This window comes from Monodelphis domestica, chromosome 5, assembly GCF_027887165.1.
Source record: "Monodelphis domestica isolate mMonDom1 chromosome 5, mMonDom1.pri, whole genome shotgun sequence".
NCBI lineage: Eukaryota > Metazoa > Chordata > Mammalia > Didelphimorphia > Didelphidae > Monodelphis > Monodelphis domestica.
Window position 1 is genome coordinate 157165893 of NC_077231.1, and position 17108 is coordinate 157183000.

Consider the following 17108-nt stretch of genomic DNA (forward strand, 5'->3'; position numbering starts at 1 on the left):
GCTTCTCTTAAACATTAAAGTCAATGTAAGCCAACTTTACTATATTTATAGCCTTTCCTCTTCAGGACAGTTGGTCAATCTGATCATTAATTTCTCCCTCTTCTTCCAAATCACACACCATTCAAATATTATGTATGAATGGTTGGGTAGTGTAAATCTTGAAATCTCTCAGAGTTGTGAATGTTAAAAATTTCCCCATCAGGGAATTCTTAATTGGAACAAATTCCCTACTGAGAAACTTTCCCCATTTTGATGTGAGAACTCGCCAGGATCAGAAATGGGAGGACCTCTACTCCAACCGTACTTAAGACTGCTTTAGGGGAAAAAAAAAACCCTTGCTAAACAAAGAAAGTACTTGGATCCATGCTTATGGTGGGGCAAGGAGTTCTTTGAGCCAGGCCTGTTTTTAGAATTGATACAATGGGATGCTAGGTACCTAAAAGGGTCGGGCAAGTTTTGTCTTAATGAGATTAGTTGACTCAGCTGTGTTTTCACTGGTTCAGATTTACTGAGGAGATTTGTCGACTTAGCAGGAATTCAGATGAGCAGTCCTTTGGAAAGCGTCTACAGTGATTGGTAGATGTAGGGACTTAGGGGAGGTGACATGGGAGAAAAACCCCTATATAAGAAAAAGCAGAATCTGTTGAGGGGGATGGAGATAGCCTTTTGGAGATATCCTTTTGGAGAAATCCTTTTGGAGAATCTCTGATGAGGACCCCTTGGGAAGAATCTCTTGAGAGAGGCTCTGGAGAAGGGAAGCTCTTGGAGGACAATCTCTAAGGAGGTCTCCCTGGAGCTCCTCTAAGGGGACTTTGTCTCTCTGGAGGCTCTGGAGAGAGGCCCTTTGGAACAGACCTTGTGGTGAGTGTTAAAAAAATTGACTGATTTCTCTCTTAAGACTCAGGTCTAGGCCATATTGGCTTGAAGCCCTTCATACTTATTGCTTTCTTACTCTTTCTCTCTTTTTTTGATTACTCATTGTATTGTTAATTAAAATCTCTATAAAACCCAATTGACGTGGGTATTTGAATAATTGGGAATATTTCCCTGGCGACCACCTTATATTTGATTTAAAACCCAAGACACTGTAGTGAAACATATTTCTGCAGTCAAAATTTACTCACCCTCTCTTATACCTATCACAATTTATATCTTCCACCATTTTAAATCATTACAGTTTAAGACCTCAACCAATTTAAATCTCACAGTAGATAGATAAAAATGGAAATATATAGACACAATCTATACATGCGTGTATTATAAACTTTATTTAATGTAAAAATTCATCCACTATTTAGCAAAACCTAAATAATACGGGAAAATAAATGTCAAAAAAAGGAGGACTTCAATATATGCTTAGGTTCAATATGCTAATATGAAAGCAAAATTATTTCAAGTAATTTCATGTTGAAAAGAATTAGGAGTTCTTCTGGCCCAATTTCACTGTTTAACAGATTAAAGAGTCTACATAAAATTAAATGATACATTTAATGTAGGATTTTGATTTTCTAATTTTATGTAATACTTTATTATTTGTCTGCCTCTTGTTATGATCAATAAATGAACAAATATTTATTAAGAACAAACTATGTCAAGTTCAGTGATGGTCAAACTTTAAGAGGGGCAGGTGATGTGAGAAATGTTCTCAGGTGCCCATGGAGAAAAGGGGGTATCAGCCCAGCCTTGAGTCCCTATGCCTTTCTAGTAAAGGACTCTGATGAACTCTGTGCTGGGGCAATGGCACTCATGCCCACAAAGAGGGCTCTTAGTGCCACTCACTGGCATGTGTGCCATAGCTTTGCCATCATTGTGCTAGGTGTTGTTTGTGATACAAAGAAAAAAAATAAAAATTCTTGATTTAAAGGAAATAATATGTTCATGTTTAAGTGTATACAAAATAAAAACAAAGCAGTAGTAATAATGCTGTAAAGGTACATAGGAAGTGAGAAAAGAAACAAGCTTTTATTAAATAGCAAATATGTTCAGCCACTGTACTAAATTTCTCACATATATATCTCATTTGATCTTCACAGTTCTGGAAGCTGATGCTATTCTGTCCATTTCTGGTTGAAAAAAATGAGACAGACAGAAGTTAAATAATTTGCCCAGGGTCATATAGCTCGTAAATATACGAATCAGTATTTGAACTCAGGTCTCCCTGACACCCAGGCTTATTCTGTTTCTAGTTGTAGCTGAATTTTGTTTTTTTTCACTCTATATCTTTTTCCCATTTAAAAAGGGATATTAACAAACATTAATTAAAATTAGTACTTCCATATATGCAGTGGAACATGGGCTTGTAAATGAAACTATGGATCTCTTATGTACAGCTTGCTTATCTTTTCAAGTATCTAATAAATTCAGCATGTTACATTTAAAGCTATCTATCCTACCTGTATATAATCATTTCCAACAATACTTCTGTTTTTTCTATGCATTAAAAAACTTTATTCAATGAGCTTCCTTCCTTCCTTCCTGCCTTCCTGCCTTCCTGCCTTCCTGCCTTCCTGCCTTCCTGCCTTCCCTCTTTTAGGCAGTCTGAAGGATATCTGTTCTCTTATAAATACCTTTCCTGCTAGTTTATCTATTTTTGAGTTTTCTTTGATGAATCTTCTTTGTTCTCAGATCATTGATAATTTTGGGCATTTTGCCCCTTAAAACAACTTATAAAACAACTTTTGGACCCCATTTCCTTTGATGATAGTTATCCCAAACCTCCTCAAAATTATTTCATCTTCCTTTCCTAGAAAATTCACTTTCAATTTACCTTAGTAACTGCCCCAAAGAGACTTCTGGTGTGGGGTGGGGGTGGGAAACTGTCCCAGATTGATTTTAGTCCTTTTCTCTCTTGCATAGAGGTGTACTGCACTCAATGGTGTCTTGACTCAGCTCTGCTGGAACACCAACTGTTGCCACTATCCTGGCCAGGACCAAGTGCCTTGCCTTTATATTGCCTTCAGCACAGGATGAAAGAAGCAACAGTGCTGAGTTCTGTCATAAGCTTCTGCTTTTTGAATTTTCTTGGCATAGAGTAGGGGGGATAGTGATAAAGGTGAGTTCTCTTATACTCTTTTGGGTTGGTTCTGAAGATTGTAAGAGTGGGTAAACTAGTGGGAGAAGAGTCCTGAGGCATTTCTTAGGTAAGGCAATGAATTGGACTTTTCTGCTATTATTTCATTTGTTTGGTTTTTTTTCCCTTAAATTTCTTGGTGTTTTCACCTGTGGAATTAACTTAGATGATTAAAGTTCCTCTTTCTCTTGAACATAAGTCCTGTTTTGGATAGATTTGAGATGAAATGAGGATCAGAATGTCTAGTAAGCCATCTTGTTAAGTCACATTCCAATCCAAACAGAATAGATTGAATGCAATCACAGAGAAGAAGGCATTAGAAGAAGGCATATGACCTGTAAGGACTAAAAACAGATTTTTTTGTGCATGTTATTTGCAATGCTAATTTTTCAGATTTCAGTATACCATAACTTGGAATCAAATACAATGAGCATAAAAATGTTTATGCCAAAAAACTGATTTTTTGATTTTTGATGTTTTTTGGTGACAAGGGCTGGTTGTCATTTCTTGAAAAATAAAGATCAGTGTCCAAGTGTAATCCAGTGTGCTCTTTTTTCCTATTCATCTCTAGGTATAGATGATTGTCCATTTGTAGCGCCTGGACAACCTATAAAATGTTATTCTGTTCTGCTTTGTCCAACAGTGATTAAATAATAATTAAGAAAAAAAGGAAATAGAAATGGTGAAAAATTTGGAATATGAAGGTACATCAGAAATTAATTAACCAAATGGGAAAAATCTATATAAGATTGCTTACCATCTCACATTGATAGCAAGGTTGGGAGATTGGGAAGAAGGAAGGTGGAAAAGAATTTAAAATTAAGAATTTTTTAAAATAAAAATTTTTTTTACATGTAATCGAAGAAGAATAAAATATTTTAAAAAGAAATGAAATAGTAAAAATATTTATTTGAATGTTTTCTGTTTTTCCATCTAGATGCTTAAAATTTTGTAAGAGAACTATGTCAAAAAGTGTCTCTTGAGTTTACTACTATTTAGAAATAAATATGAACAGATGGGAAACAAATAATGAACAATTTCTCAATGAAATTTAAATGTTAAATCATGCAAGAAAGTCACAGAAAGAAGGCAGCAGTGAGAGCTTAAGTTCTTGGGAATGCGATGCTTGATTTATAGACAGAGAGCTATAAACAAACATTTATTAAGCCTTTGCTTATTTGTTTGGGTCTGTTAGCTGCCAGGGTTATTAAAACTGATGATCTATCTCTCTCTGCCTCTCTGTCTCTCTGTCTCTGTCTGTCTGTCTCTCTCTCTCTTCTTGACTGTTTCTCTCTCTGTCTCTCTCTCCATTTATCTGTAACAGACTCCATTATTTAAGAGTTTGTTCTTTTCCCTTGAAGTGGAAAAAATGAATGCAAATGATTTATATTTACATATGTATTAATATGTGAAGAGAGAGTAATAATGCCTTAATGGTGGCTAGAGAGCTGGCCTAGAAATCATGAAAATATGGAAGGACACTACCTGTGACATGGGATGAGTATGTGATATCTGTGAGGTTTTTTGTGGTTTTTTTTTGCCGCTATCCAGCAACCCGTCAGTATATTCATAACACTCTAAAACTAGAAGATTCAAGAGAAAGGAATTGCATTGATAGAATATTCCTAGCTAAGATCTCTTTAAAGCAATGAAATCATATGTCTAGTACTGATTCCAATTCTATGATTATTAAAAATGAGGAGGTGAGAAATTCAGAGAAAGAGGAAAATCGACTGATATGGAGCAAGCAGATTAGAAGAGAACCAAAGGAAAGAGAATGTAGAAAGAAGTGAATTAGGAAAAGATTGGAGGTGTGAAGACCAATTAGTAATCTTTTAAAAGAGTTGCTAGAGATGTAGGATGGTTCAAGAGTGATTGTAGATGAAGCTGAGAAGAGGAGATGAATATGATATATGGAGGAGGTAAAATCTATATGACCTAGCAATTTTAAATATAAGTCCGTTGTTAGATATGAGTGATAAGACAGAGGTAAGAGTAAAAATAAATACATCCAATTTTATGAGTTGTATGTTAGGGATGAAATCAATCAAGTTGTATGTTAGGGAGAAAGGATGGCCAGGCAATAAGGCACATTTTGGGGGGAAAACCAAGGATTTTGATTATAGAAATGCCATGTATGAAATGTCCACAAGACATACAGAAGGAGATATTTAATAGCCAAACCTAGTGGTTTCAGGCTATCATGAAGATATTGAAGAAGAAGATTCAGAAATCATTAGTACTGAAGTAGAGATATTGAAACTCTTACAGATGATATCATTGGACCAGAGAGCTTCAGGATATAGAGAAGGGGGGGCAAGTTTATTTATCCTAAAAATCTTTAGAGATAAAATAAAATTCTTCAATTACATAAATGATGGTTGTTAGGAAAATTAGGAACTTCTTTCCATTTTCACAGGAAAGAGCACAGTGAGGATTGTAAAAAAAAAAGAAGTAAAGCTATTCAGTATGATTTTACTTTTTATGTACTGTATATACTAGCTCATTATGTATTTTATTTCAGATACATTGGCCCAGCACAGCCCTGCAAAAGGAGGAATGCATGATGAAAGGGAAAGATGCAGTAAGTATTCTTTGACGCATCATCCTATAAAAGTTTGTCACTGTTCTAAGTATACTTCTTCTAGCTACTCTGATGATAATAACAACTTTTGAGAGTTACCATTATCATTTTTTCTTAAAGGAATATAAATCACTTGACCTTATTAGGTCCCTTAAAAATGTTTGTATTTTCCCTCCTTTCTTAATTACCTTTTGGTAACTATCTTGAGTTCTGTGTTTGGGCATCAAATTTTCTGTTTAAGTCAGGTCTTTCCTTTAGGAATGCTTGGAAATTTTCTATTTTATTAAATGACCATACTTTCCCTTGGAAGAATATAGTCAGTTTTGTTGAGTAGTTGATTCTTGGTTATAGACCCAATTCCCCTACTTTGTGGAATATCATATTCCATGCCTTCCCATCCTTCAGTGTGCATGCAGGCATGTCCTGTGTTATCCTAACTGTAGTTTCATGGTTTGTTCTTAGCAGCTTGTTGTATCTTTTCCTTGGTCTGGTACTTCTTGAATTTGCTTATAACATTTCTGGGTGTTCTCACTTGGGGGATTAAATATAGGAGGTGATCTGTGGATTATTTCAATCTCCACTTTTCCCTCTTGTTCAAGAATATCTGGGCAGTTTTCTTGGATAATTTTCTGTAGAAAGATGTCCAGGCCTTTTCTTTTGTCATGATCTTTTAGTAGTCCAATAATTCTTAAGTTGTCTCTCCTGGATATATTTTCCAGGTCTGTGGTTTTATCTATGTGGCATTTTTTTCATTCTTTTGATTTTGTTTCATAGACTCTTGTATCCTTGTGTCGCCATTTGCTTCTAGTTGTTGAATTATAATTTTTAAATACTGACTTTCATCCCTGGCTTTTTGTTTTCCTTCTGGTCTGATTTTCTTTGTAGTTCATCTTTCACTTTCTTTACCTCATTTTCCTCATTTTCAAGGTGGTCAATTCTGCCTTTCAAGACACTATTTTCTTTTTTTAGGTCATATACCTTTCTTTCCAGATGACTTATTTTGCTTTTTAAGTTCTTTTCTCAATTATATTCAGTCCCTTTTAATTAATTTTTGAATTGTGTTTTGAGTTCTTCCAAAGCCTGAATCCAATTGCTGGAGTTTCTGCATTTTTGCTGGGTGTTCCTTGGTCCTCCTCTGTTCCATTTGCTCATTGTTTGTTACCTGTATAGAAGTTGTCTTTTGTAATTTCTTTTTTTCCTTTTCTGTTGTTTACTCATATTTTTTCCTTTTTTCTCGCCTATCATTGGGTGTATTATTACTCCTCTGATTATTTTCTGTATGGGCTATTCTGTCCTGGAGGGACTTCTTCTCTGTTCAGCTGATTGACTAGATTAAGCTGACAGGAGTATAGGTGAATGTTGAGGTCAGATCTTCCCCAGCTGGCATCATAAGCTGAAGTTGTAGGTGAAGGTGTAGAGGCTGAGGGGAGCTATACTTCCTGTCCTGTTAGCAAGGTATTCTGTTCAAGGTTGCAGCCGTCCTCCTGGCATCCAAGACAGCAGGATTCTTACTGTGGGTCAAGGGTGTTGGATATTGAGCTTCCCTGCCCTGAAGGCTTCTTATATTCCCTATTGATAATCTAGATTAAGCTGGGGACAGAGCTGCTCTGTAGACCTGGATGTGCCCTGAGATCAAAACCTTGAGAAGTAGAAACCCAAGATGGAGAATAATGGCAGTGACTATGCTGTCCTCCTCTCCATGCCTTTCTTCTAGTTATCCCCCTTATGGCTGTGGTTAGAGCCCTGGCACAACTGTGGAAGCAAGGCATTCCCTTCTGGCTGGAGCCCTCTCCCTGAGATTCCAGTGACCCCTGGAGACTCAGCACAATAGATGGGGGAAGGGTCCAGGGACCTTCCTTCTTCCTTTTCCTTAAACCTGAGAATTCAACCTTCTCTACATACCTTTTAAGTTGAATCTAGCAGAAGGTTCCCTGGCTCTATCCTGTTATTAGATTTGATTTTCTGTCTCCTTGAAGCACTTTGTTTTTAATTGGTGTAGTTTTTTTTTAATATTTCCAGAGCACAGAATTTATTAAACGTAATACTGATCCAAATAATAAAAAAGTGGATGCTTTGGCCTGGCATGTGTTGCCTGACTGATACAGACCATGTGAAAACAAGATATAAAGACTTTAACAGAGGTCTGGACTTTTGCTGCTTCTAAGAGGCCATATTCTAAAATAATTGATTGTTGAATTTTAAAAAGTGATGCTTTCTATAAATCCAGTAGAGATAACATGGGTAAGGAGTTAAAAAGAGTAAAAGTAACTCCTTATCCCACCATGCCTCCAGAAATTCTACTGGGGCTAATACATTGATCCATATATACAAAATATAGCATTAGCCATGAATGGGATGTTATATATCACTTAATTATAAATTATTCTTTCAGTAAATGAAAGAGGAACCAGAATGTATTGTGAGAGACATACTATGCTCCCTTGCTTTCTTTCTCCCAGTTCTCACAATTGATTATAGCTAACCTAGCTATAATAATTAGACAATACATTCTGTATGAGCAGAGTGGCCAATATGACAGACCATTTACACACATGTCAAACTAACAGCAAAAAATGTGGTCTAATTCTTTCCCTGAAAACATATATTATTGTGACATGAGAGGGAAAAGTGGTATGTCTAACTCTTTACAAATGCCATGTATACCCATGGCCAATGTAAATGGAAAAGATTATATTAACTCTTCTGATATGATTAATACACAGAATAAAACTTTGGATATAAAAGCAAAGCTTCCAATAGTTGGTTGGATATATATGCCCAGGATAGTCACAACTGTAATATAGTCACTATATATAGTAATATATCAATATCTACATTTTTATCTACATAGCAACCAACTTTATATCACTCCAGAATAATTAGTTCTGATTTACTATTACTAACATGAGAAACATACACACACATACCGAAAGAAATGCTATTTACTACAGTCTACTAATATTGGTGAATTTACTGCATTAAAATCCGTATCCTTTGAGTCATTATTACTATGTGATTATTATACAAATTTTATTAAGAATTATATTCATAATACTCAGAGTTTAAAGCTTATTTGAATTTATTTTAATCTTACTTTTTTAGTATTTGGTATGGATCTGTACTTTGCAATTGAGGGAATTTCCTCTGCCACTTAATACTGGCAAATTTTCCTATATAAATTATTTTAAAAATTGATACATTTTAATAATTGTTTTCTGAAATGTTGTGACCCCTGTTCTCTCTCTTCTAATCCTCTACTACTCCCCAAGTAGCAGGAAATAAGATATAATATAGACTGTATATGTGTTACTATATAATACATATTTCAATATTTATCATATTTTTAAAGAAGGCATATATCACTTAGAGTCTAAATACAGATTTAAGCATACTTCTCTTTATTTCCTCCATGAATTTTTCTCTAGTCTTTCTATGGTGATAAAATAACCTTTGATCATGAGGCCTTTTAAGTTGCCCTAGATCTTTGCATTACTGATTGCTTCTCTTATTTTAAGGCTCATAGAGTCACCTACATCAATAAGAAGTTAAATTCAAGGTCACATATCCATTTTGTATCAGAGGCAGGATTTGAACTCAAGTCTTCCTGCTTCTGAAACTAGCACTCAATCCACTATGGCACACTCTCTCTCTTAAATTAAATGGTTGAAAAAATGTGTGCATACTATTTAATAGTATTTTCTTTATTTATAATTGCCCACATCCCTTTTCCAAAGAAGTTAAAACTCTGTGAATTGAAATGTACTTGAGTTATCTGGTTAAATAAAATGTTCTGTGACATACTAAGAGAAAAAATTGACTATTGTTGTTGAGTCATATCTGATTCTTCATGACAACATTTGGGCTGTTGGGTTTTTTTTTGCCAAAAATATTGGAGTTGTTTTCTACTTCCTTCTCTAGTTCCTTTTAAAGATGAGGAAACTGAGTCCAAAAGGGTTTAGTACCCAGGGTCATATAGCTAGTCAGGGTCTGAGGATGAATTTGAGCTCAGGTCTTCCTGACTCCACATCCAGCACTTCATCCATTGCACCACCTTCAACTGAATATTTGAATATTTGTCTCTACTAATTTCAAAACATAGATCAGCAAGTTTATTTTAAAGTGGTACAGATGGATTTGTGAATTTCAGATTGCAAGATTTATTTTTATCTAAGTCATAATAATGTTCCATATTGCATAAATTTGTGTACATGTCTCTTATGAGCCATAGAAACATTTCTGAAATATATTTTTCTGACTCCACACTGAGTCACTGTTTATAGTTACACTGAGTAGTACTCCCATTGAAGCATAGCACCAGGAATTGTTTGGTTATCCAGTGGAACAGTTTGCCAAAGGAATTGCTACATTCAAGTAATTTAGAGGCACAAGTTATGTTTATTTTATTTGATTGTACAACAAATATTTGTCAAAAGAATGAGTTATGCACTTTCATTTATTGGGTGTATACTATCATCTTTCATTTTTAAAGGGAATAATACTGATATTCTTTATTGTATTCCACAGAAACATTCACTTATTCCTACCAGTTTGTCTATATACAAGCCTAAACGCATTTTCTTTTATGTTTTTCCCCTTCCACTGCCATCCCATTAATTTTTCAATCCATTAGTTAAGAGGGCAATGATATTAATGGAGAAGAAAGATAAAATAGGTGCATCCTGAGATTAGGAAAATTTAGGTGAACAAACTCTGACCATGGGCAAGTGACAAACTCACTGGGCCTCAGTTTCCTCATCTCTGGCATAAGGCACTTGAACTTAGATGATAAAGTTACTCTCAGATCTATCATCCTCTGATTTTTGTCTTAAGAAGTAAGAGGCTGAATAATGTATTTGGTATTATGCTGGCACATTTCTCATCCATGCATGTCTGTTGTTTTTCCCTCCATGTTATAGAGTGAATGTGCAAATTTTGTTCGTGTTCTGCACCATTATAACAGAACACATCTCCTGACCTGTGGTACTGGAGCTTTCGACCCTCTCTGTGCCTTCATCAGAGTTGGACACCAGTTGGAGGTAAGTAATCCTTATGTATTACCAAAATTAAAAGCACTTATTACTTTTTCACTTTAAAATGTTATAGATTTCATCTATTTAAATTATTTAATATTTTGTTATATTTAATATGTAGTATTTAATTATTTAAATATATATTATTTTCTGGAAATTTTGAAGTATCCCTTTATGTTTCAAACTTGATTTAGTTGGCTTTGAAGAAGAATTAACATTCTAGTTCTTTATATATTTTATGACTTTTACTCATAATAGGATAAAAGGCAACAAGTTTGTAAAGGAGAATATTAATTGTCTTTACTTTTCTTGGATTTCAAGAATATTCAGTTTATAAAACAAAGATTCCAAAAAATATTTTCAGTAGTGCTATATTGTCACTTTGTTGTTGAGTGGCTTAGCTATCTATGTTAGTAAAACTTTAGAGGTAGTAGAGGTCTTATAAATAATAATAGTAAGATTATTTCTCCTTATTACTTTATATTTGAACTTCAAACACTTATGTAGTAGGTGCTATGGATATTATTATCTATATTTTGCAAGTGAGGAATCTGAGATGGAGAAAAGTTAAGGGCTTGCCCAAATTCTTTGAGCTAATAGGTATCTGAGGCTGGTTTTGAATGTAAGTCTTCCTGACTTCATGTCCCCCATTCTCTTCCTTATATCCAAATGATGAATTCCAGAAAAATAACAAGCAGTTGGATCAGCAGAATCAAAATTTTCTGTAGATCTTTATTTTTTTTAATTTATTATTTTTATTTGAAAAAACAAATAGAGCCCTCACAATGCTGTTTTAGGGAGTAGGATATTACAAAATAAAACCCTTCTCCCCAAAGAGTATAATAACATTAATCATTATTTTCAAGATATGATTAGTTTCAGGTGACATTTCTGTAGATCTTTAGCTATATATAACTTTTATTTTTTGTAATTATGAACTTAAAAAGGAAGAAAAAAGTAGGAAATAGGACCAAATGGAACTGATATTTTGTTACTCTAAATTTTGAATGAAAATAAAATTAATATAACATAAAAAAGTGAACTTTCCCTAAAACCAATAGTCTGGACTTTGTTTTGAATACTCCATTGGCTGTGTGACCCTATAAATGATCTTATTTAATGTTTTTGTGCCCCACGGAATTAATTTACTTTCTCCCTCTCCATCCTTCCTCTCTCATTCTCTCTCTCTCTATATGTGTGTGTATATAAAATATAAAATGTTATATAATATTTATATTATATAGATTATACATGTATTATCACACAATATATATATATATATATATTTCTATATTCTTGATGTTGTGAAAGAAGAGACATATTACTTATATTAGAAACATTTGTGGAGGAAATAAATTGAAGAATGGTTAGTTTCCATCTCATTCAGACTGTCATTCCTTCAATGGTAATACATAGCTTATTTTTTTGTCATGGGTCCTTTGGAGTTGTCCTGGATCCTTGCATTTTTGATAATATTTGTCATTCAGAGTTGATCATCATACATTATTGTTGTTACTGTGTACATCATTCTTTTGGTTCTGCTGCATCACTTCATAGAAGTCTTTCCAGTTTTTTGTGTGTGATCATCTTGTTTGTCATTTCGTATAGCACAATAGTATTCCATTACAATCAAATACCACAACTTGTTTAGCCTTCCCCTAGTTGATGTACATCCCTTCAGTTTTCAATTCTTTGCTCTCTCAAAAGAGCTGCTATTGATAATTTTCTACACATGTGCCAGGCAACTTACAAGATCTTTCTTAAGTACTGATCTACATTGTTAGAGGGATTTTCCTCATTGGAAGTTTCTATACCAAAGAAATAATAGGTGCAGTTGAAAAATAAATTTGCCTTTTAAAAAAAGTTATTTTATTTGTTCTGCTCAAAGGTGTATTTTCTACTGACTAGGAACGGAAATCCTACCATAAAATCTCTGACTCACAGACTGAATCTTTTTCAGATATTTCTTAGCTAGATAGAGTTAGCTGGAAGAGGAGATTGAGTGATGGGACTAGAGTCAAGAAGACCTGATTTAGCTCCAAGTTCAGTCATATTAGGTATGTGACCCCGAACAAGTCATTTAACAGCTATATGCCTCAGTATTTTTTCAATTGTAAAATGGGGTTGATAATAGCACCTACCTCACAAGATTTTTGCAAAGTTGAAATGAGATATTTGTAAAATTCTTGGCACATAATAGGTGCTTAATAAATGCTTATTTCTTCCTTTTCCCTATTCATTTGTGGACCATAAAACTTGTATTCTGTCAAAAGTCAGAAAAGAAAGACTACTGGGGATTGGATCAGAAGATTTAGTATCAAATTTTTCCTTAGTATATTTTTAAATCCTTTTCCCCTTTGAGTATCAGCTTCTTTATCTGTAAAAACAGAATTAATAGTATTTCTCACAGTTTTGTAGTAAAAATATGAATTCTAATATACTAAGTACACATACACACATATGATTGATTAATATATGCATATATACACATGCAGATTTATATAAAACTCATAAATATATACTTATATATCTGAGTTTCCTTATTTCTACCCATGATCTTTTAATCTGTCAGAGATGTCAAGCACAAGAACATTTCACTGCTTCAAATATTGAAGGTACAATCCAAGGTATGTTGTCTGGATAGTGTGTCAATGTTGTCCAACTTAAATAGAAACAGGATTAGTAATCTGTGCATAAAGATCCCTAGTAGTTGAACAGTGACTTCATTTTTAAGCATAATGTTATTTTTGGTCTTATGGTATTTTATTTTTTTAAAATATAGCTTAATTATATACTTTAGTCTGATTTGGCAAGTACTGATAGTATTGCGGGCAGGTCAACAGACTTTGTTTCCCACCTCTGATAGATGATGGAAGCACTGAATATGAATTCTCGCAGAACTTTCTAAATAACAAATGTAATATATTTTATTTGAAAAACCACACCCATGAAATAAAGTAGGGATTCATAATAATATTTTAAAAGAAATTTGAGAATCTAGTTGAAGTAAAAATGCTTAAATGTATTTTCTTGGGGAATTATTTATGCCAAAATTACAATTGATCAAAATATTTTTTGACTAAAATTCATGCCAAATTTGAAAACTTTATTAAAAAGACATTATTTTACTAAGTATTTCAATATCTTTCTCACAAAATATCTTGCTCCATGGAGCTAGAAGGAAAGGGTCAAATTTTTACTACACAACACTGAAGTAAAAGAAAATATAATAATTATGGTGACAACCATCGGTATATCAAGATTTAGGAAAAAAAATGCTCAATTGTTTAAGAAATGCCACAGGATTTAAAATCAGAAAATAATTTTGGAACTGAGACCATTAAATCTTTTGTTTGCTTTAAACTATTATAAGATTAGAAATAACATCTAATAACTCCAAGTCTTATATATTATACAATTTATTAATAATCACTTGAAGTAGAAGAAATAAAAGGACAAAAGTAAAAGCTTAAGTAAAGAAAGTTTTCCCAGCTGTGTTTGGGGGGATTTGGGAGGGTGAGGGGTTGGAGCTACACAAAATTTTTATTCTCCCTAAGTTAGCACATAATGTGAGAGGGAACATGGAAAACTGGGATTTAGAGTTCAGTGGAGTAAATGCTAATTACACAATCCCCCCATGATTCCATTGGAAAATGAGCATGTGGAAATTTCCTGTATTTACATGCCTAGTTTCCACAACGAATCAGTACATATAGCCAACTTATATCTCTAAAGATCTCTAACTAGAGGTACACACAATATTGTAGTTTCTAAGTGGAAATTGCAATAATTTGGGGATAAGAGGGAAATAGAAGAAAAAGAGAACAAAACCACATGATTGCCAGGCACATTGACAAAAATCCAGTTAGGGGGCAGTCCCCTTTGGCATAAGAGTTTAAATTCAAAATAAATGTATTCAACCCCCCACAGTTCAATTTCACTCCATCCCAAAGTTCATTTTGTATCTTTTGATACAGTGTGTCATTTCTACAGGCATCTTCATTGTACCTTCTCCAAACAATTCACTTTTCTTGGCTCAGGGGGGTAGCAAGTTTCTTATCACAAAATTACTCTCAAACAAGAAAAATGTTTATAAATCTAGAATTTTATCAAAATAATGCACTATTCTTTTTCTTAAAGGAATCATATATGCTATTAGTAAGATATTTGATTAACTATAATGTGATGTTCCTTGACCATGTTTAAAAGTTTTAGTTACAATTTTTTCTTCTCCTTTTAAAATGTAAGATGTATAATTTGAGACATTAATAAAGACAGAGTTCTGGATTTTTGTTGCTGAAGATTTACGATGACTGAAGTTATGATTTTATAAGCTTGGATGTATTAGTAGACTAGTATCAAAAAAACTAGTTTTAAGTTTTTACTCTACCTGATAAATTACTAATTATCTCGTCTATAAATTTGCCATTGACTGAATGATACTTAGTGCTAGAATTTCTGGCTTTATCAGCATGAATATCCCTTCCTCTATCTCAGATCTTGAAGGTTTTCTACACAATGGGGAGATTTTCTTTGTAAATTGCTGTGATCAAAGAAAATATTACCTGGAGACTAACTCTTTAACAATGTTACTCTGGTTCTGGTCTGTCAAGTACACGCTAAATTGCAATGTTTCTCTTATAGTACTTTAAGATAATTCTCTTCTCAGTTAGACCTATTAGCCTCAAAGGAAGATAGATAATCTGGTTGATAGATCACTGGTCTTGGAGTCAAGAAGGCTCTAGTTTGATTCCTATCTCATAGCATTTACTAGATATTTGAGCCTCAGACAATTAACTTTTCTTATCTCTGTTTTCTCATTTGTAAAGGAGGAAAAATAATGAAATCTATCTTATATAATTACTTTCAGGGTCCAGTTATGTGTACTGTGCAAAATTAAAGGATTATATGCATAGAAATCTTTTTCTTGGTATATGTCTTAACCTCTTTAATTTTTCTATGGGTCAGATGGTAAAAATAATTTAGTAACTATTGGGGCCCAGTTCCAAATAATTTAGTGGAACTAATGGACCAGTTCCTTCAAATGGAATCCTGGAAAATATTAATCTTTGTCCAAATTTGCAATTGAAGCTAAAATTTTATCAGTCTTATAAAGTTTCCATTTGCTATTGCTTCAAAAATTGTACATCTATTCCTTATACAATGTTTTATTTGCATAATCTGCTTTTACAAGCTTCACATTCCTCTTTATTTTAATTTTGCCTTACAACTTCAACATCATAGGATCACAGAATATCATAGATGTAAGGGACCTCAGAGGTCATCTAAACTAATCATAGAATGGCCTATAAAACATAGAATAAGAATTCCCTATAAAGTGTCTACAAGTAGTCATGTAGCCTTTAAAGTTTAAGGGATAAAATACCATCTCTATACTTACTTCAATAGTTTCAAATCAAGTTTCTAAATTTTTAGTGGTCAGTCATGTCAAATGGTTCAGAATTATGAAATTTATTAGTGCTTACATTTTTTATTCCATTATGTAAATACTTTATCCTTTATGCATAATTACTCATACCATGTTAAAAATGAAAAAATAGAAATTCTAAATTGACAAAAAATTTTATATTGATATTTTTTACAATGAAGTAACTTTATAAGCTGTGATTACTCTTTAGTGTAATTTTGCTGTAATAGTTTTTCATCAATATTAGTTTTCATCATTTGGTAGAAAGGGCACTTACTCCTGAATTAGTAGATATGGATTCATATGATGCTTTTGATATTGATTATGTGTGTGACCTGGAGAAAGATCATTTAATATCTCCAGAATTTAGTTTCTTAAATTGAGAATTAAGTGGTTGGACATTGTGTTCTCTTGGGTCATTTTCAACTCAAAATCTTTGATTATATGTGAACAGAACTGGACAGAATTTAATCCAAATGAACAAACTTTCATTAAATTCTCTCTGTGTACAGAGCTAGCACTAGAAAGATATAAAGCTTCTATAAGGTTTGGACCTTGCCCTCATTGGACTAACTTATTAGAAATAGATGTTAAAAATAAAGTTTTGCTGGAAATACCAAAATAAAAAAATGCTATTTATAACCAAATGTCTCAAGAAAGGATGAAACAATTAATAATCAAAAGACTAGTAAAAAATCCATTTTTAATGTAAGAGACCAGATTTATTCAGAATGTGAACTTCTGACAATTCTTACCCTGTAGAAATGTTGTCATCTTAATTATTTTGGTATCTGTGAGTGTTAAAATTAATATTCAATAACTATTATGTTTTACAAAGTTTTATTAATAATAAGTAAAGTAAAAGAACTACCTGAACTCAGCCCTGTTGCAAGTAAAAAAGAGCATGGGAGAAGAAGCCTCAGAACTTATACAAATGTGACCACGGGAGAGATTAAAAGGAATTTTGGGAAATACTAAGGGAATTCTGGGGGATGA

The 17108-nt window shown here is 33.2% G+C and overlaps 1 protein-coding gene across 1 annotated transcript in view; it reads left to right on the plus strand.

The window, feature by feature from the left end:
* The window catches only part of SEMA3E (semaphorin 3E), a 424903-nt gene that overhangs the window by 239846 nt on the left and 167949 nt on the right, over positions 1-17108 (plus strand). Inside the window, exons 3-4 of the mRNA XM_001369740.5 lie at positions 5595-5654; positions 10571-10690. Coding sequence (XP_001369777.3) covers positions 5595-5654; positions 10571-10690 — 180 coding nt within the window. The remainder of the gene's footprint in view (positions 1-5594; positions 5655-10570; positions 10691-17108) is intronic.